Source organism: Hippopotamus amphibius, chromosome 2, assembly GCF_030028045.1.
Source record: "Hippopotamus amphibius kiboko isolate mHipAmp2 chromosome 2, mHipAmp2.hap2, whole genome shotgun sequence".
Lineage (NCBI taxonomy): Eukaryota > Metazoa > Chordata > Mammalia > Artiodactyla > Hippopotamidae > Hippopotamus > Hippopotamus amphibius.
Genome location: NC_080187.1, coordinates 26649694 through 26669784, shown reverse-complemented (window position 1 = coordinate 26669784; position 20091 = coordinate 26649694). Strand labels below are relative to the sequence as shown.

The following is a 20091-nucleotide window of genomic DNA, read 5'->3' as shown; positions in this document are numbered from 1 at the left end:
AAGAGAGGGAAGAGATTTATCAGGGTTGATGACTAGATTTTTGGTGAGCACCTGGGTAGATGGTGGTGCCATGAACTAAGGGGAAAACTGAGAGGAGCAGGTTTCAGGGGGAAGGGAGGTCCAGAGGGAATCAATGGTTCTGTTTGGCCATGTTAAGTTTCAGAGGCATATTATATTTCAAGTGAAGATACCGTGTAGGCAATTGGCTAACTTTATCTATAGCTAAGGGGAGAGGTCCAGCCTGGAGGTATGAGATCACCTGGTGACTAACAGTAGATATACAGGAAGACAGAAGGTGGAGGATTACATACCATATTACAATACAGGGAGCTAGGGCCTGTGAATGGGGCAACACCAGCTTAGTGGAGAGAGAGATTGGTCACCAAAGTTCCATGTAAAAATTATATCCACAGAAAACCAAGCAGTGATATTTTATCAGTGAGGATGCTGGTCCAGAGGGGTAATCTGCAATTAGTCACACAGCTAGTGACCTAACTGTAACTTTATACTTGAACTACTTTAAGTCAAATGTGCAGCAGGGTATCCTATTAAGAGGCAGCAGAGCCAGGCACCTAGGAACACAGGCTCTGGAGTCATTCTGCTTGGGCTCAAATTCTGGACCTGCATTTACCAGGTGGGTGACTCCAAGTACATCACTCATCATCTCTATACTTCAGTTTTCTTATCTATAAATGGGCATACTACAAATAGCTCTCCACTTAGGGACCGCTTCCTATGTTCCTACCACTAAGACTTTACATACATTATTCAACACCCGCCTCCAATAATCAATGAAGTTGAGTGCTATTATTGTCCCCATCTTTCTGATGAGAAACCGAAAGCACATTTACGCATTCCACAAATATTTACTGTGCCTGCGCTACATGTCACGCATGTTTCTTCACGCTGGGGGTACATCAAGCAACACAACAAAGTCCTTGCCTTTGTGCAGCTTGTCTGTGACTTACTGAAGGGAGAAAGATGATACACATAATAAATGCGTACATTATGTGGTAATTAGAAGATGATAAATGCTACAGAAAAAACAGCAGGGTACTGGAGCTAGGGAGGTTGCTGTTTTAAGTCTAGTATCCAGAGCAGACCTGAGAAGGCGACATCTGAGCGAAGATTTTAGGAAGTGAGATAGCGAGCCACCCAGGTATCCAGGCAAAGAAGATTCGGAGCGGAAACAGCAAGGGCAAAGGTAGGCGCTCAGGTGAGAGGATTTGCCTAACATCCACCAACAACGCCTAGGGCAAGCCGTGAGAATAAGATGTGATGGGCAGGGGCTGTGTATCCAATTCTAAGAACTTTGACTTTTACTCTGGGTGAGATGAGGAACCACTGGACAGTTCTGCCTGGAGGAGTGATATAACTTGACCTTGTATTTAAGCCCAAGGTCCACCAAAGCAGTCTGGCGCTGGAGTCAGTGCTCTCAGGATAGAAGAATCAGCCGCCAGCACCAGAGTTTAGCCACACTGTAGCAACCGCTCTGCAAGTGCCGGCCCATTTCCTTTCACTTAAATCCCGCCCCGACCTACCGCCCTCTAGTTCCCCAGCTCCAGGGCTCGGCCTCGCCTCAGTCCTGTCTCCACGTAGCGCTTCCCCGGCTACGGATTGCGCAACTCGGGCAACCGGGCGGAGTCTGGACGCAGGCGGAGAGGCGGCGGGCGGGAGAACGCCCCGGCTGCAGACGCGACTAGGAAGCCCAGAGCAGCCCCGAGCCGCCCACTAACTGCGCCTGCGCACGCGCGATCCAGGTCGCCGACATTCCACAGCCGTAATCCACCCGGCCCCAATTCCGGGGCGGAGTTCTAGGCTGCGCCTGCGCACAGCCTCGCCGCACCCTACGCCTGCGCGCTCAGCCAGCCCGGCCCCCATCCCCCAGGTTTTTCGGATGGGGGAGGGGGCGCGTCTCGGCGAGTCACGATGATGGCGGCCACCAGCTTGTGGTGAGCTAGCGGATCCTCTGCTGCTCTCGCAGAGCCCCTCGCGCCTCCTGCAGACCCAGTAGCTGGCGCCTGGCGCGTGAGGAAGCACGGCGGCCCGAGCTCGAGAGGAAGGCCGCAGTCGCGGAGGCAGCGGCGCGGCCCGCGGCCAGCGCTGGGGGAGAGGCCGCTCCGCAGGGCGAATGTGACAAGCCCCCACCCCCACCGCCTTCCTCCGGAGCGCGCGAGGAGCGCGGGCGACCCCGGGGCCCCGCCAGGCCACAGACCCCGCCCAGCGGCCAGCACCCGGAGCAGGCCCGGCAGCGGAGCTGCGCGGCGGCACCATGCTGGTCACCCTGAAGACCCTGCAGCAGCAGACCTTCAAGATCGACATCGACCCCGACGAGACGGTGAGGCCGGCGGGGAGCGCGGGGCCCGGCGCGGGGTGGGGGCGGCGCGCGAGGGGCCCGCCGGGCCTGGGCGCGGGGCGGCGCGGCGGTGTGCGGGGCTCCGGCCCCAGCTTCGCGCGGGGCCGGGCGGCGCGCCGGAGCCGGGAGAGCCGCGGTGCACCCCGAGAGGGCGCGGCGAGCGGGGGCCCTGGGCCCCGGGCGCGGGATGAGGCCTGCGGGCTCCGGGCGCGGGCGAGGCCAGGCGGCATGCGGCCGACCGGACCTTCCGCGTTGGCTGCGGGCTTTGTGGCAGGAGTGCGGAGAAGCGGTGGTCGGACACGGAAGCCCCGCTGGCAGATGGCGTGGAGCACACGCCCGCGGGGCACGGGAGGCCTCGGCCTGGGCGCTTTCGGCGGAGGGGCCGGAGGGGGAGGGGAGGTCGAGCCGGGCGCCGCGGTGTGGGTGCACAGGTGGGGGAGGGAGATGTAGGCGTCGCCACTATCCCTGCCTGGACCTGGTTAGGCGCTAAGGTCTAGGGGGTGGTAACCGGAGATGAGGAGCCTTAAATAAAAAGGTGTCAGGTTCCGCCTGCCGCAGAGAAGTGAGGGGTGGCGAAGAGGCATTCTTTGCCCCTTTCTCCACAGAATTGGTGACCCTTTTATTTGCATATATCTCGACTCGTTTCGCTGCAGTTCTCCCGCCACCCAACCCACACCCCTATGCACATTGCACTTTGAGGTCTCTCTGGTGGTGAAGATTGTTGCATTAGAGCCCTTCAGATCCAGGCTCAAACTTAACTCCAGATTAGCGAGCCCCCTGAGTTTGAAACCTTGAAACTGTGGGAGTTGGAACTCTGTACCCAACCCCCAAATAAAAGCCTTTCAGGGGAGAAAATAGAAAATGAAAACTTTGAATCTCTTCTGTAAACTCTTGAACACCTCTAAAGTTCACGTGTTAAATTCTCATGTCATCCTCTGTGTTTGTGACTGCAAAAAGCCACTGTGTTGAAATCAGTACAACTTTATGCCAAGATCTAAAAATGCCATTCAGTGTAAACTTACTTCCTGTCTTCTGGAATTGTGATTCTGTACACCATTGAGGTTGTCATAATGCTGTATTTAAAGCAGCAACTTTCTGCCCCTCTATATTTTTTAAAATAGTTGATTCAATTTTGGTGGAGATCAGGGGCCTTGCTGTTAAATAAACTTGAGCTCCCATTTGTGGCTCTAACTTATTTGCTATGTACTTGTTTTGCAAAGATGTGAAGATTAGTATTTAATTGGTGGTCAATAAATAGAATTGTTTATTAATCAATGAGTGCCTTTGAGTGAGGGTATAGTGTTATGTTTTACATATATCATCTGAAGTTTTCTACATCTTTATTTTAAAAACGTAGTTCCCAACCTTTTTGGAATTGTGGCACAAAATGATTTTTGTTCAAGATATTTAATTATATGTGTAAATATGCTGTGTGATAAATTCTTAAAAGTGCAGGAGATAACAGTCTTAGATGAGAAATTCAATGTCCTCAGAAGTAATTGGGAACACACTGTGGATTGCTGTTACTAACAGAAATCAACTTCTTCCTGAATATTCCTTTGCTGCTTAGTGTGTACTTATACGTCAAAGGATCAAAGTGAAAATGCAGCTGTTTAATGTTTTCAGACAAACTTTTCATAAATTGTCTGTTGACTTTGGTTTTTGATAGTAATAAACGTTGGTGCCGCAGGAACTTTACCAGCTTATACTCACAATTCCAGAATTATTGAAACCTAAAGGATTTTTTTTTCTTTTTTTGGTAAATATCTGGGTTTATTGAAGTTATGCAGTGACTTTCTACAGCTCCACTGAAATATTTATGTTCCATAAGATTTGTATAGCTCTTTAGGCATTTTATACATTATTTTAGAGCCAATATTGTGTTTGTATAGATTCTTAACTAGCTGTTTTCCAGTTTATTTCCAAGGAGATTTAAGTTACATGAATTATAAACATACTTCTAGAGGTATATTTTCAGAAAGCTCAGTTGTTACAGAGAGTTGCTTCTTCAGCTTTTTGTTGCTATTTGTCCAAATGTAATTTTGTTGCTCTTTATGTAAACATAGAAACTAACATTGTTAGTCTAGGACAAGAAATGAAAACATTTCATTGGGATATACTGGAACATTTACATTAAAAAGACTTGTGGGTTTTTACTTAAATGGACTTAAATTTCAGAAATGGGAAAAACGTTAGAACTATTTTAATTCCATCTTTATAGTGATTTTTAAATTAATGTTTATTTTTGACACAGTAGTTGAGAGAATTCCAATAAGAAAAAAAGCAATGAAAATTATATAAGAATAGGGAGGCTGTAAGTGTCCTGTTTGTAATTTGCAAAAACTAGATAACCAAGGATATTAGAGATAGAGCTAAAAGAAACAGGAGAAAATAGGATTTTAGTGAGACCTCTAAGGAGATTCACACAAAACAAACAGATTTGGGTCTGTAAGACCTCTATTTTGGCTGCTCAAAGGTATGATTTTTACCTAGAAGGAACTAAGGAACCTTGAGGAACTTAGGTAACTTGAAGTGGCTCGTATAGAAACTCTTGTGAGCTGGAGACGAGCAGGAACAAAAATGAGTGAGAGAGAGGACTGAGAGATAAGAGAAATCATGGGAGTGATTCATTTGCTGAGCAAGTAAATGTTTGGTGAGCTTTGACTGGCAGAACTGGAGGAGTACGGGGACATGGGGGACATGGTCTGGGTCTTCTTGGGAGCCATATTGACATAGTCTTAGCTCAGTCAGTGGCTGTAGAGTAGGAGATGTACGAAGTAGAAAAAGCAAGAGAATTTGTTTTTAAGGTGTTTGTGTTTGCTTTAGTGTTTGAATGTTGAAAGTCCTCCCCTGCCTTTTTTTTTTTTTTTAATTGGCCGCGTTGGGTCTTCCTTGCTGCACACAGGCTTTCTCTAGTTGCTACGAGCGGGGGGTACTCTTCATTGTGGTGTGCAGGCTCCTCATTGTAGTGGTTTCTCTTGTGGAGCACGGGCTCTAGGCACATGGGCTTCAGCAGTTGCGGCACATGGGCTCAGTAGCTGTGGCTCATGAGCTCTAGAGCACAGGCTCAGTAGTTGTGGCGCATGGGCTTAGTTGCTCCATGGCATGTGGAATCTTCCCAGGACAGGGCTCGAACCTGTGTCCCCTGCATTGGCAGTCGGATTCTTTACCACTGTGCCACCTAGGAAGTCCATCCCTGCCTTTTTTTTAACTAGTGAAACTTTCCTAACATTCATTTGCCATTTTGTATCATTTATTTGACCATTACCATGCACTGCCTTTAGTGTTAACCATCACCTAACATTCTTTATTATTACAATAATAATTCATCTTTTCTTATAAAATAACGGGGTAAAACCAACAGTAAATTTGAGGTGGGATTTTAAATGCACAAGCTGAAATGTGATTATATTACATAAGTGGCGTCAAAGCTACATGGTATACATTGGAAGTTTTTGATAAGAGAATTGTGAAGCAGCAATAGTTTTAATTAGTATAGACAGCATATTTAATGTGCTTTACAGTAATCTGCAGAGAATTACCTCACTTTGTGGTATATTTGTATAATGGTGATTATGCTATAAAATACTGCTTGAGTACTAGTTTTGTAAATGGAATTTACTAGCCATTATTTATTAGCAAGTTGTTCCCATTGTGTATTTTAATAGAGTTGTGCTGGCGATAGTGCCTTATTATAAAAGTTTACTAGATTATTAAAAACATTAAGTAGTAAACATATTAAAACAGTATATCACAGAGATAAAACTAAGGTTTCTTGGCATATTGGTAAAACAAAATACTGGAAGTACTTGGGAAACCAGGTATGGTTTGTATCAGACCTTTGCTCTTTCTATACTTGGCACACGGTAGGCATTTAATAAAGATCTTTTGAATGAATTAAATACGTTTTTTGGTGAATTGCCAAGTCAGTGATCCCTCAGTGTTTGCATATTGATTTAGTTATTTAATGTTTGTTGAATACTTACTAAAAGTGTCAGGTCCTGCTGTTGTGGTGCATACATTATAGTGAAATAAATCAGTCGAAAAAAATTTTAAAAACCCGATAATGGTAGGAGTTATGCAGAGAATTGAAATAGGGTGAGGTAATGTGATAGTGCATGACTGGGTGGCTACTTTTAAATTGACTGGTCACAGAAGACCTTTCTAAATAAGGTGACATTTAAATTGAGATCTGAATAATAAGCACTCAGAGATGGCGAGAGTGTTTTCTGTAGAGAAAGACCTTAAAGAGTTTGTTTTGGGAATCAAAAAGGTCTGTACTGTTGATCTAGTAGGTGAAGGGGAAGAGAGATAAGGGATGAGAGTTAGGCAAGGGGCCAAGGTCTGTAGGGCTTTTGATAAGCTGGAGGTTTTCAACATAAAATAGGAAGCCTTTGGGGACTTTTAAGCAAAAGAGAAAAATTATTTCTTTTATGACTTGAAAAGTTTGCTGTACGGAGAATAGATAGTAGGAAGACCAGTTAGAAGGCTTGCACTACAGTCTTAAGGGGTCGAAGTTTTGACCCGGAAAGCAGTGAAGGTACGGAGAGGGGGAGGGGTTTGAGATATGGTTGGGAGGGTAGAGTTGACGGAATTTTTTGGTGGGTTGGAGTGGGGAAATTTGAGAAGTCAAAGATTAAACATAGATTTGGGTTGTATAACTTGTGTGAATACCTGTGTTCTTTCCTGAGATGTGGAGGGATGGGAGAAGAGCAGGTTCAGGCTTTGGGGTGGGAACTCAAGACTTAAGTGCCTGTTAAACATTCAAGTGACAAGGAGATTTGCTTTAATTTTGATTCCAAAAGGATATTTGGGCTGGAGCTTGAGACGTGACAATAAGCAGCATATATGTTGGACCTCAGTGCCTGGAACTGGATGAGATCATCTCACCTCAGTCTTTTTCAATGCCCATTACTTGACAGAGTTGAGCCCAAGTGCCTAAATTATCCCTTCTATGTAGTTAGCGTCTCTGCTACTAGAGTTGAGGAACCTTGGTGAGAATGTAATGGGATGGGGCTTTTGGCTGAAACCTGGGTTGCTGTAACGGGTGGAGATTGAGTAGTGAAGAGGTCAGTTAAGGAGCAACTTTTGAGGTAGGAAGAATCCAGGAGAAGAAAAAAGTCTCAAAGAACCCCCAGAGAAAAGGGTCAGATGTATCTACTGCTTGAGAAATCAAAAGTAAGATAAAAACAAGAGACATGACTTTCAGTTTTAGCAACTTGGAGGTCATTAGTGACCCTGATGAGTAGTCTCCATGGAGAGCTGGGGCCAGAAGTTAGATTTGAGTGGCTTGAGGAATGAATGAGAGACATGAAAATGATCACAGTAATTCTAAGAATCACAGCCTATGGTAGGCATTGTTTAAAAAAAAAAACCCACATAAGTATTGTGAAAAATATGTAATAGTGTAGCTTTTAAAAAGAAGAAATGGAGACGAGCATGATGAGTAACTTGCCTGGTAGTTTCACTGTCTGTGAATGATGGTCTTGCCCATACGCTGACCTTCTATTCCTTAATTGCTCATCCAGTGATCTTTCTTTCTACTCTACTTCTATTATTCAGACCCATGACTGGTAACTAGCTCTTATCACAACCAGTGACTGTAGCCCCCCCATCCACAGTAATCTGTTTTTAGCATCCCACTTTAACTTCCCCCTGATTCCAGTTCTGAGACTTGAAATCTTTTTGATCCCTGTTTCTTTTCACTGGCCCTCCCCTCGTGTTATTGCTTCCACTTTGCCCAGCTAAAATAGTGTCAGTGACTGCACAGTGCTTGCACCTGTGCAGCTGAAAGGCGAACACATCGGCACCTTGACTTATCTCACTTAAATTCCTGAACAATAATCGTAATCAAGCCCTTTCTACTGACAGTCATACATTTCACTAGTCCATTCACTTTTCCACTGTCATAGGCAGATTTCATATCATCTCCTCTCTTTATTTTCAGTTTATGACCCTAGATTTTAGACTATTGAGAATATAGAACTTTCACAAGATCCTACCAGAGCTCCCTACCTGTTAACCTGCTTTTAGTTGTGTGGAGATAGCTGTGTGTTGTGGATGGTGCTAAGGCCAAGCCTCTCCACTTTTCCATGACATCCTGAACTCTTGACACTTATGAAGAGCATCACTCCATCAGTTCTCCTTTTCTACATCATTGATTTTTCCATTTCTAGAGTATGTGAACATTTTGCTTGTCATAATAAAACCTCCCGTCTCCACATTTGCCTACTGCCCCATTTTCCCCTTTCTTACAGTAGAACTTGAGTACCTCTGAGTCTGTTTGCTTTTTTTTTTTAACATCTTGCTCTTTCAAATACATCGTACTATTCTGAAACTAGAGGAAAGTTTTCTCCCATTTTGTAGTTGCCCTGTGTCCTTGAGCATAGTACTCAAATCTCGTACTTAAATCTCTCTTCTCATGAGTAAAATGGGAGTAATAATTATTTACCTTATTTCCTCATAGAGTTGATGTGAAAATCAGATGAGATCATGGATCTGAAAAATTTTTGGTGGATTGTGAAATCAGAAATAAATCTGCAGTTTTTTTTTTTAACAAATCCTGTTTTTATCAGTTTTCCAGTTATTTTGATCAGTTTTCACTGCCGTTTTTGAAAAAGGTTTGTGTGAGATAGCCTCCTCCTTTTCTCAGTTTGATGTAATCAGCAACTTCAGTGTTAAGAGCAGTGTTCTGTCTTTATTAGCGTGGAAATTGAGATTATTTCCTAGATAATGTATAAAATTTCTGTTGCTTTTGGAAAGAAAGGCGCTAAATTTAAGCCTTCTGTAGAACAGCGAATCCTGCTGAAGGATACCACAACGTCTGTTCCCTATAAGTTTGGATAAATACATTCCTTAGGTAGTGTCTCAAAGAGCTAATTTTATAATGGAGTGAACTTCATAAACCCTTTAACATATACCTATTCAAGCAGAGGAAGTAGACCAGCTACAAATGACTAATATGCACGAATAGGTCCTAGATGCTTCAAACAAGTAGATAAAAATTATTTATCTCTCCCTCTGCCCTCTCCCCCACACATTTCTGATTGAATTAGGGAGATGGCTTTTTTGTGGTATGTTAGATCCATTCTCTGCCTATATAGAAACTTTAAAATTTACAAGTAACTTGGGAGTTTCTAGTTTTCAATCTTCAAAGTCTCTGTCTGTTTTGATCTTGTTGAGACCATACTGTTAGGAATATATTTTATAATAGAATAGATTAAACTGGCATAAATAGGTAGGCTTAGGAGCCTAAATACCATATTTTTTATTGGGGGAAAAATGCATTCTGGCTTTCAAATTATATTTAAAAGAGTAGCCTTTTGGATCATAACCCTAATTTGAGAATTGGTTGCCTTTGTTTAGTGTTTATCCACACATTATTGATACTGTAGTCTCAGTTATTGTTTCCGTTAAAAAAAAAAATAAGTCTTGTGCCACATTTTTTTCATTACGTGGGTCCAGTGGGGAGATTTTTCCTGTTGCACTGATGTCAGCTGACATCTTCATAATCAATTCTGTTTTTAGAGTTAGCGGAAACCTACTTTGTGGGAGAGATTCAGGACATACTCCTTGGTGCCTGCACCAGGTTCTCGAACAGAAGGCTACCACCCAAGGAACCAAAAAGGAAAAACCTTTGCCCATAGTGTAAATCTATGAAATCCTTCTGTTAACATACTTGGCTTTAGGTCTCTGTTTCCTTTTGCTAATGGTTGATTGCCAAAACTTATTTGCTCTTACTAATTTTTTAATTTGCTAGGCTGTGTAGTGTTAGAACTACTGTCCAGAATTTTCTGCTTTAGTGAAATCTCTTAAATTGCAGTATATTCTTGTGTAATATTAGTAATGATTGCGAGGGGGGTGCAATGAGACTTTTTTTTCTTTTAAACTATTTAAATTTCCCCTTAAAAGTTACTAAAAAATAATCCAGGCTTCTTATAGTAAGTAAAGTGTATAAAGTAAAAGAGCGAAAGACTTTAGGCTCATGTCTAAGTAACCACTGTTGGATTCTGTATATGCTGCTAGTCTTTTTTTTTTAAATATGTACATATAATACATAAACACAACACTGTTTTTAAAAATTAGTTGCTTAGCAACTAGTTTTTGTCCCTTAAAGATAATTGTGACTGTTTCATCCAGTCATCTATATGTGCATGCATTCTGTGAATATCTTCCATCTGTAGTCGCTGATCTTATTGTATTGCATAAGTATTCAAATGGATGCATGAGCAACAGTGCATTTTACCATTTCACCATTGATGGATGTTTACGATTGTTTGCAGTATTACAACCAGTAGTGCACTGCACATATTTTGTTCATATATCTTTGAAGTATTTGTGTGAACATCTCTTTAGCATTGATTCTTAGAGGTGAAATTATTGCATCAAAGGGTGGCAGATGGCTGCATTAGTGTTCACAAAGCTCAACAGTGTTTGTTGTTTTTAATACTAATGTCCATCTGAGTAAACTAGCCAGGATTCAAATAGAGGTCTAGCACAGAATAAGTGAGTTAAATATGGTGAAGCTCTTTGTACACTGCCTGACGCATGGTAAGTACGTAGTACCCATGAGCTATTATAACAGTAATAAGAAAAATAATGTACCATTGAGGAAGCTGGATTATTATATGTATATTCAATTGCTATCCTGATCAACAAGCAGTAGTTCTAGAAATCTTATGCAAAAGTGATGTGTAAGAAGACTGACATGCAAGACATCATACTGCTATGGAGGTAAAATTTATAAGACATTTTAGTATCTGAAACAAAATTTAAATTCATTGAGTGGAAACAACTATTTTTCATGGTGGTTGGCCTGAACTAGGGTAGTGCCATGGAATGCAGTGTAGTGTTCACGTTGGGAAGTAGTTAGGTGGTAAGTTGGAACCACTGGATGAATGATTTAATGTGAGGAATACAGAAGGAAGAGACAAATACCTGACAAGGGAATGGGATGAAAAAGGATAACTGATCTGCTTTTGTGTTGGCACTTTTTAATAGATTATTATTGTCTCCCTTTGGGGGAAAAAATAGAAGCCATGATAACTATGTTTAGTATTAGAGGTTGAGTATGTTTTTGTTTTAAAATGCACAATTTTGTAAGAGAGAAGTATGTGGCAAAAAAAAAATTGATTTCTTCAGTGTTAACTGTGCTTTGTCTCTAGTTGAATCTGTGATAAACTCCCATTCCTTTTTTTTTTTTAAGCTCTTTATTGGAATATAATTGCTTTGCACTGTTGTACCAGCTTTTGAGGTACACCAAAGTGAATCAGCTGTACTTATATATATATCCCCATATCCCCTCCCTCCCACGACTCCCTCCCACCCTCCCTGTCCTGGCCCTCTAAGGCATTACCCATCATGGAGTTGATCTCCCTTTGTTTTACAGCAACTTCCCAGTAGCTGTTTTACAGTTGGTAGTGTATATATGTCTATACTACTCTCTCACTTCATCCCAGCTTCCCACCCCGCCCCCCCCCCCCCACCGTGTCCTCCAGTCCATTCTCTGCATCTGCATCCTTATTCTTGTCTTGTCACTGAGTTCATCAGTACCATTTTTTTTTTTTTAGATTCCATATATATGAGTTAGCAAACAATATTTGTTTTTCTCTTTCTGGCTTACTTCACTCTGTATGACAGACTCCAGGTCTATCCACCTCATTATATATAGCTCCACCTCATTCCTTTTTATAGCTGAGTAATATTCCATTGTATATATGTGCCACATCTTCTTTATCCATTTATCTGTTGATGGGCACTTAGGTTGCTTCCATGTCCTGGCTATTGTAAATAGTGCTGCAGTGAACATTATGGTACATATTTCTTTTTGGATTATGGTTTTCTCTGGGTATATGCCCAGGAGTGGGATTACTGGATCATATGGTAGTTCTGTTTGTAGTTTTTTAAGGAACCTCCAAACTGTTTTCCATAGTGGCTGTACCAACTGACATTCCCACCAACAGTGGAGGAGAGTTCCCTTTTCTCCACACCCCCTCCAGCATTTATTGTTTCTAGATTTTTTGATGATGGCCATTCTGACTGGTGTGAGATGATACCTCATTGTGGCTTTGACTTGCATTTCTCTAATGATTAGTGATGTTGAGCGTCTTTTCATGTGTTTGTTGGTCATCTGTATGTCTTCTTTGGAGAAATGCCTATGTAGGTCTTCCGCCCATTTGTGGATTGGCTTATTTGCTTTTTTGGTATTAAGCTGCATGAGCTGCTTGTATGTTTTGGAGATTAATCCTTTGTCCATTGCTTCATTGGCAAGTATTTTCTCCCACTCTGAGGGTTGTCTTCTTGTCTTGTTTATGGTTTCTGTCGCTGTGCAAAAGCTTTTAAGTTTCACAAAATCACTTGATTTTATTTCAGTTATTCTAGGAGGTGGGTCAAAAAGGATCTTGCTTTGATGTATGTCATAGAGTGTTCTGCCTATGTTTTCCTCTAGGAGTTTTATAGTGTCTGGCCTTACATTTAGGTCTTTAATCCATTTTGAGTTTATTTTTGTGTATGGTGTTAGGAAGTTAAACTCCCATTCTTTACATAGGGGGAAGTAAGCAGCAAAACGAAAGTGTAGTCCTTGCTTCTTGTTTGTTAGCCTTGGAGAAGCCTGGTTATTTATTGGGTTCATAGTGCTCAGTTTTAGGTCCATCCTGTTGAAATGACTTACTAGAAGCATTGGCACAAGGTTCAGCTCAGAGTCATAACTACATCAGCTGCTGGACATAACCTTTTCAAGAGAAACCATGTGCAAGTTGCTACCTTTTCCTTCTTTGCAACATCCAGAAAGAAGACCATTCTTTATAAGCTGTTTTAAAATGTGCTCCATTTGAGTGGGTTAGGGAGGACTTAGACAAACTAGTCTAGAAACCATCCTTCAGCACATACATTATGGTTGAAATGGCTGTGGGACATCCAGTGAAGGTGTCAGGTACAGAGTTGCATGTGCAAAACTGAAGGTCAAGAGAGAGCTGAGCTAGAGATACACATAACATCTGAATGGTTCTTAAAACTAGAAGTAGATGAGGTGAATTATCCTGGAAGTCTGTGTAGAAGAAAAGGCAGCCTTGGGCATAACCCTAAGTAACACTTAAAGGTCTGGCCAAGGAAGAGGATTTCAAAAAGGAGTGAACAAAGAGCTAGGAGGAAAACTGGAAGAATGTGGTGTTATGGAAGCCAGAGGAAGACAGTGTGAAAAGGAGAGCTGGGTCAGTACTGTCAGATGTGGCGAAGAGGTCAGGTAGCAAGCACTAGAGAAAGGGACTAAGAAGTGTCTAAAGATGATTTTGCTGAATTCAGTGGTACTGGTGAGGGCAGTCTTAATGGGATTGTGGGAGTGGTGCTATGCAGAAAATAAGCAGCAAAATGAGAACACAGTCCATGCTTCAAATGATCAGCATTGTATTGCACTCTTGAGTAATAAGTGTGGGGTTATGAGTAAGTAAAGACAGTGTATAGTTAATTGAAAATTGCTTGAGGCTAAGGGCAGGAGAGCAGAGCTAGCAGGAAACATTGAATTGTGTGATGGGGTTGTTTGTTTTTAAGATGGTAGGGAATTGGGTCTGTTTAAGTGTGAATGGAAATGAACTGGCTTTGAGGGAGAGTGAGAATAAAGCTGGGGGAGGGGGTAGGAAATATAATGAATCTAGCAAGGTACTGGAGAACACTGGAGGGAGAACAGGAATTAGATCTGAAGAGACAAATACCTGTCATTTAGTAGGGAAGAAGATTGAGATTAGGTGGATCTGGATGTGTCAGTTTGGTAGCAGAAAGTTGGGCATGTGAGTTCCTGTGTCTTGAATGAAGTAGAAAATGGTCACCTGCGGGGAGAGGGGATAGTGTTGGGAATCAGATTTAGAGGAGAGTACAGGTTTGAAAGAACCTGGAGAATAGAGGAAAGGGCTAACCAGGAGAACAGAAGGATTGAGGGTATCTTTCCTTTTCTCCAGTAACATTTAGAAGACTGGATATAAATTTGGATAGGAAGCTGGTTAGACATTAAAGGTGAGATTTGTTAGCTAAGTGAGGTAGAAGAGTATGACACCACAGAGTGGTTGAAGTAAATTTTATTATGAGTACTGACAAATAAATTCAATTGTGTTGGTCCAGTTATGAAATTTTGCCTGGTAGGAGCAGCAGAAAGACAAATAAGTCTGTGATGTTGGGAAGAAAGTGGTATTGTCTAAGCTGAATGGAGCTAGCAGTAAAGATAAGAATGAATGACAGTAGAGGCTCAAGGGAACAAAGTCATAATGAGATGCAAGACCAGGTGTAGTGAACAGTTACTGAGAGACCTGGTGGCAATAGAAGATTGGCATTTACTTATAATTTCAGATAGCATTTTGGGAATGGTGAGATTCAGCCTGTGTCCTGAATAATTGTGAGCAGATGAATTAATTGGATTGAAAGTAAAGATCATTGTGTTGAATTAAGGAACAATGCCAGAAGTTTGGACAGGTCAGTGAACCTGGTTCCAAAGTCTGGTTTACTTATTTTCTTTGATACATGACCCAAAGTGGTATTGCTGGGTTGAATCAACACACACACACCCCCCACAGCCTCTGCCAAAAAAATGTTGAGGTGCTTTGGCATATTGCCCACAAAACATTTTATCATTTGATACTCATTCTAAGAGTGTCTCTCTTTACACTTAACACCAAAAATTGTTCAAGAAAGTCTTTTCCAATATGACCATCTACTGGATTAATGATGTCTGACATTAAAATTTGTGCTTTTGGTTACTAGTGAGGTTGAGCTTTTCTTTTTATTGGGTGCATAACTGTGAATTGCCTGCCCCTGTCACTTTTCTGTTTTTCTGCTGGCGCAAGAACCATTTTCTACCATTTCTCTCATTTTATTTGCATTTTTCCTTTTGGTATGTGTCTTGTTATTTCTGTGTGAGTTGTGTGCTTAGTTTATTAATTTTCCTTCTCCTTTAATAATAAACATGTTTAGTGTTAGTCTGTGATTACTTTTTTAACCACATGATACAGGTATTGATGTGTATAGAGTTCTCATTATTCTTAATAATCTTTAATCACAGTTTTGATTTCTCTGAAGCAGTGTTATTTATTAGTAAATGGAGGGTTTTCTTGTTGTTTGGCCTACTTTCCCACTCTTAATATATATATATAGTGGGTTAAGATTCTTGTGATGGATTTCGACTTTGGGAAATATCAGAATATCAGTGATGATACTGACCCACTTCAGGAAGATCAGTATATAGCAAGGGTGATTTATGTGGCATTTGCAAAATACTTGGCTCTAAAGCTTGGAGTCAGAAGAGCTGGTTTTGGATTTCAGCTACTACTTATAGTAGCAATGTGATTTGAGGAGGAAGCCTCCCTTTTATATCTGTATCATGGCAGTTTTCCACTTAGAACTATCAACTTAGATAATTTTCAGAAGTATTCCGGGAATTGAAGGAAATAGAATTTTCCCTCTTGATTCTTGGGCATTTAAAGTAGTGAAATTTAGTTCCATTATGTCTCCTTGCCTTTTTTTTTTTTCCCACTCCTCTGCCACCCTACTTCAGAAATTGACTGCACTTGTTTTCTAAGTACTTCTTAATGAACCTGTTGTCATGTAATTTGAGAAATCAGAGGCCATAAAGATCGTTTCTTCCAGTCCTTTGTAGATGAGACTGATGCTGAGAAAAACTGAGCTACTTGTTCCAGATCATTTAAGTAATACAGTGGTTCTCAAGTTTGGCTGAACTTTGAAGCCAAGTGTAAAGCTTTTTAAAAATATTGATGTCCAGGCCCACTCTCAGAAATTGTATTTTAATTGGTCTTTATAAAGCTACCTTAAGTGATTATAATGAAACATTAGCCACTTTTAAAGTGAATAATTTGCCTTTTAACATTCACATTTAACTGTTTTTTTTTTTAATTATTTTAAACGAGACCACTTTATTTCTTAGACCTTTTAGATTAGAGAGCTTTTCTTTCCTTTCTTACTCTGTGGGAAATAAGCCCATAAACTTTCTAGTGAGAATCAAAACTTTGCTTTTGAAACCTTTATTTTGAATAGATTTACAAGTCAACTGGTAAAGTCTTTTTTTTTTTTTTTTTTTTTTTTTTTTAATTGGCTGTGTTGCTGTGAGTGGGCTTTCTTTTTTAATTGCTGTGAGCGGGGGGGGGGGCTACTCTTCGCCGTGGTGTGCAGGCTCCTCATTGCCGTGGCTTTCCTTGTTGCAGAGCACGGACTCTAGGCACGTGGGCTTCAGTAGTTGCAGCACATGGGCTCAATAGTTGTGGCTCACGGGCTCTAAAGCGCAGGCTCAATAGTTGTGGCACACGGGCTTAGTTGCTCCGCGGCATGTGGAATCTTCCTGGAGCAGGGATCGAACCCATGTCCCCTGCATTGGCAGGCAGATTCTCAACCACTGCACCACCTAGGAAGCCCTGGTAAAGTCTTTTTTAAAAAGAACTGTGTATGTGTAACAGATGGTAAAACAGTTTATACTTATCATACTTAATAGTATGGGTTATTAATAAGTCTTTTGACATAATATTATAGAGACATGATCTTTTAAGTTTTTGGAATCATTAATAATATGTACAAAATTTTTATCTTGCATCATTTGTTCAGATTCTGGATTTTCATTTGTTTATATAGACTTTTTCAAAAATTTTTAAATGTTTCCTATAGGTAAGAGCACTGAAAGAGAAGATTGAATCTGAAAAGGGTAAAGATGCCTTTCCTGTAGCAGGTCAAAAATTAATTTATGCAGGTATGAATTAAATGCTGAAATTAATATGCCATTTTCTTGTGTACTGTGACATTCTTTTAGTTTTAGAAATTGCCATCTTACAAATTGTAGTGTATACAAATTGATTCAGAAACATTGTACAGATAAAACAGAGAATGAACAGTCATTTGAATGTTATTAATAAATATTCAGTCCTCTCATTTTTCACATTTGCTGTATGTTTTTCTCCATTCAGTGATGTTAGATAGTTTTGCTTACTAGTTTTATCTTTTGTAAGCATTTTGTAACTGGCTGTATTTGCTTTGCTTTGTTTTTTGAGTTAAAAAATTTTTATTGAATTAGTTTGATATGTGACATTGTATAAGTGTAAGGTGTACAGGGTGTTACTTTGATACACATATATTGTAATATGATTGCTGAATATAGTGATATTTATCGAATTACATGATTATAGTACACTATTGTTGTCTGTATTCATTATGCTGTGCATTAGACCTCTGTGACTTATTTACTTTTCATTACAAGTTTGTACTCTTAAACACCATCACTCTTATCTCCCCCAAGCCCCAAATCCTTGGTAACCATCAAGGTAAAATACTCTTTTTTTATAAGTTAAGATTTTTAGATTCCACATATAAGTAGATTCTGCATGCTGTACTTGACTTACCTTGCTTAGCATAATGTCCTCAAGGTTCGTCCATGTTGTTGCAGTTGGGAGGATATCTTCTTTCTCATGGGTGAATAATGTGTATATGGGTCAGGTCTTTTTTAGTCATTCATCCATTGATGGCACTTTGGATTGTTTCCATATCTTAGCTACTATGAATAGTGCTGCTGTAGAGATGGGAGTGTATATGTCTTGTCCAAATCCTGTTTTCATTTTCTTTGGGTATATACCCAAAAGTGGAATTGCTGGATCATATGGTAGATCTATTTTTAATTTTTTAAGAAACTTAAATATTGTTCTCCATAGTGGTTGGACCAACACTCCCACCACCAGTGTATAAGGATTCTTTTTTCACCACAACCTCACCAGCCCCTCTTGTCTTCTTGATGATAGCAGTTCTAACAGGTGTGAGGTAATATCTCATTGTTTTGATTTGCATTTCCCTGATGCTTAGTGATGTTGAGCATCTTTTCATCTGTCTGTTGACCATTTCGATGTCCTCTTTGGAGAAATTGTTGATTTACTCTGCTGATTTTTAATCAGATTGATTGTTTTTTGTTATTGAGTTGACTGAGTTCTTTATGTATTTTGGATATTAACCCCATATCTGATATATGGTTTTTAAAAATTTTCTCCCATTTTGTAATTTGTTCCATAGTGGAGAACTCTTTTCATTTTGTTAATTGTTTCTTTTGCTGTGCAGAAGCTTTTAAGTTTGGTGTAGTCCCATTTGTTGATTTTGTTTTGTTTTGTTTTTTGTGCTTTTGGCATCACACCCAAAAAATTATTGCCAAGACCAGAATCGCTGACTTTCTTCCCTACATTTTCTTCCAGGAGTTTTGTGGTATCAGGTCTTAAATGTTTAAGTCTTTGATTCATTTCAAGTTAATTTTTGTGAGTGGTGCAAGGTAGGGATCCAGTTTTATTGTTCTCAACATGTTTCTTCAGTTTTCCCATGAAGCGGAGCATCTTTTTTTAATCTGTTGAAATGAAACCATTAATACTGATTATGTTTGTTAATGTACTTGGAATCATTCCTGTGAAATTAAGTTTCATTTTAACTGTTTTTTAAATACCAAAATTGACTAAAGAATATAGAAAACCTTATATGTCAAAAGACACTATAAATAAGTGACAGGAAAAGAAAAGGAAGAACTCTTATAAATCAATAAGGAGAGGCTGACCCACTTAAAAAGCAACAAAGGATATGAATAAGAAATTGCAAATTAACTAGCTCACTAGTAACTAGGAAAATGTGTGATAAAAATAGACTGGGTATGTGAATTTTGTGGAGGAAATTCTTTTCTTTGCTCTCCAGAAGAAATACTGAGCACTGTCATTGTAGATGTCAGTAAGATAAATCTTGAGTTGCCTGTGGATTCTTGCCTCTTCCTAGATGGAGATTTTGTAGTATTTTCTCAACTGAGGTGGCTAAGAGGAAACACAGTCCTGGGATGAGGAATCAGAAGCCTGAAGAGGTGCACGTAGTTGGTGGCAGACATAAAACTAGAATTTCTGGTTCCTAGTCTTGGCCTGTTTTTTTCATTCTCATGCAGAGTAGCAACACTATTCCCTTTTGTCTTAACGCTTGCAGCTTTTGATTCAATACCTTTTTTTTAATGGAAAACTAATTTAAAGTCAGTGGAAGTCTGAAGGAATCAGTCTTATATAGTTTGTGTGCCTTACTCAGTTCTATATCATCTTGCCATTTCTGTGTACCAAGTCGTTATGTGTATCTTACTTTTATAGCAGTGGAACATTTCTGTGTTGCAGGTGTCCAGTATTTGTGGGAGCAGGAAGCTTGTTCTTCCTCCTTTTCTCCTTCCATCAAGAGGGATTGGGGGTTATTCTGGGGGTGGGGGGGATCCCTTGAGCATCTCAAAATTGAATTTTGTCTTCATGATCTCCCCTTTCTCAGGACCTAGTTAATGTTTCCTTAGCCAGCAAGTCTTTTTTATTATCAGTAATAATTTTTAAGAAATGCTTGGGTTTGCGATACCTACATACAGTATATGATTTTGATATCTTTTAGTCAGATGCTTATATCTTCTTAACTAATCATGTATCTGTTTATGTTTATCTTGGCTGATTAATGTTTTTCTTTGGGGAAAGTTTTAATTGATAGAATTGATGTTGGTGATTGTTTTAACCTCAGTTAGTGAAAGACAAAGTTATCGTGCCTTCAATAATATGTTTTTTTCTTAATGTACTAGGCAAAATCCTTAATGATGATACTGCTCTAAAAGAATATAAAATTGATGAGAAAAACTTCGTGGTGGTTATGGTGACAAAAGTAAGTTTCAGCCTCGTGTGTATCTTTATGCATGTGAGTTTAGAAAAAAGATGATCCCAAGT

The 20091-nt window shown here is 40.3% G+C and overlaps 1 protein-coding gene across 1 annotated transcript in view; it reads left to right on the top strand.

Annotated features, from left to right (window-relative positions):
- The first annotated feature begins 1857 nt into the window (after window positions 1-1857).
- Window positions 1858-20091, top strand: part of RAD23B (RAD23 homolog B, nucleotide excision repair protein) — a 44772-nt gene continuing 26538 nt past the window's right edge. The window contains exons 1-3 of the mRNA XM_057721531.1: window positions 1858-2338; window positions 17009-17090; window positions 19950-20029. Of these exons, the coding sequence (XP_057577514.1) occupies window positions 2273-2338; window positions 17009-17090; window positions 19950-20029 (228 nt within the window). The 5' untranslated portion in view covers window positions 1858-2272. The remainder of the gene's footprint in view (window positions 2339-17008; window positions 17091-19949; window positions 20030-20091) is intronic.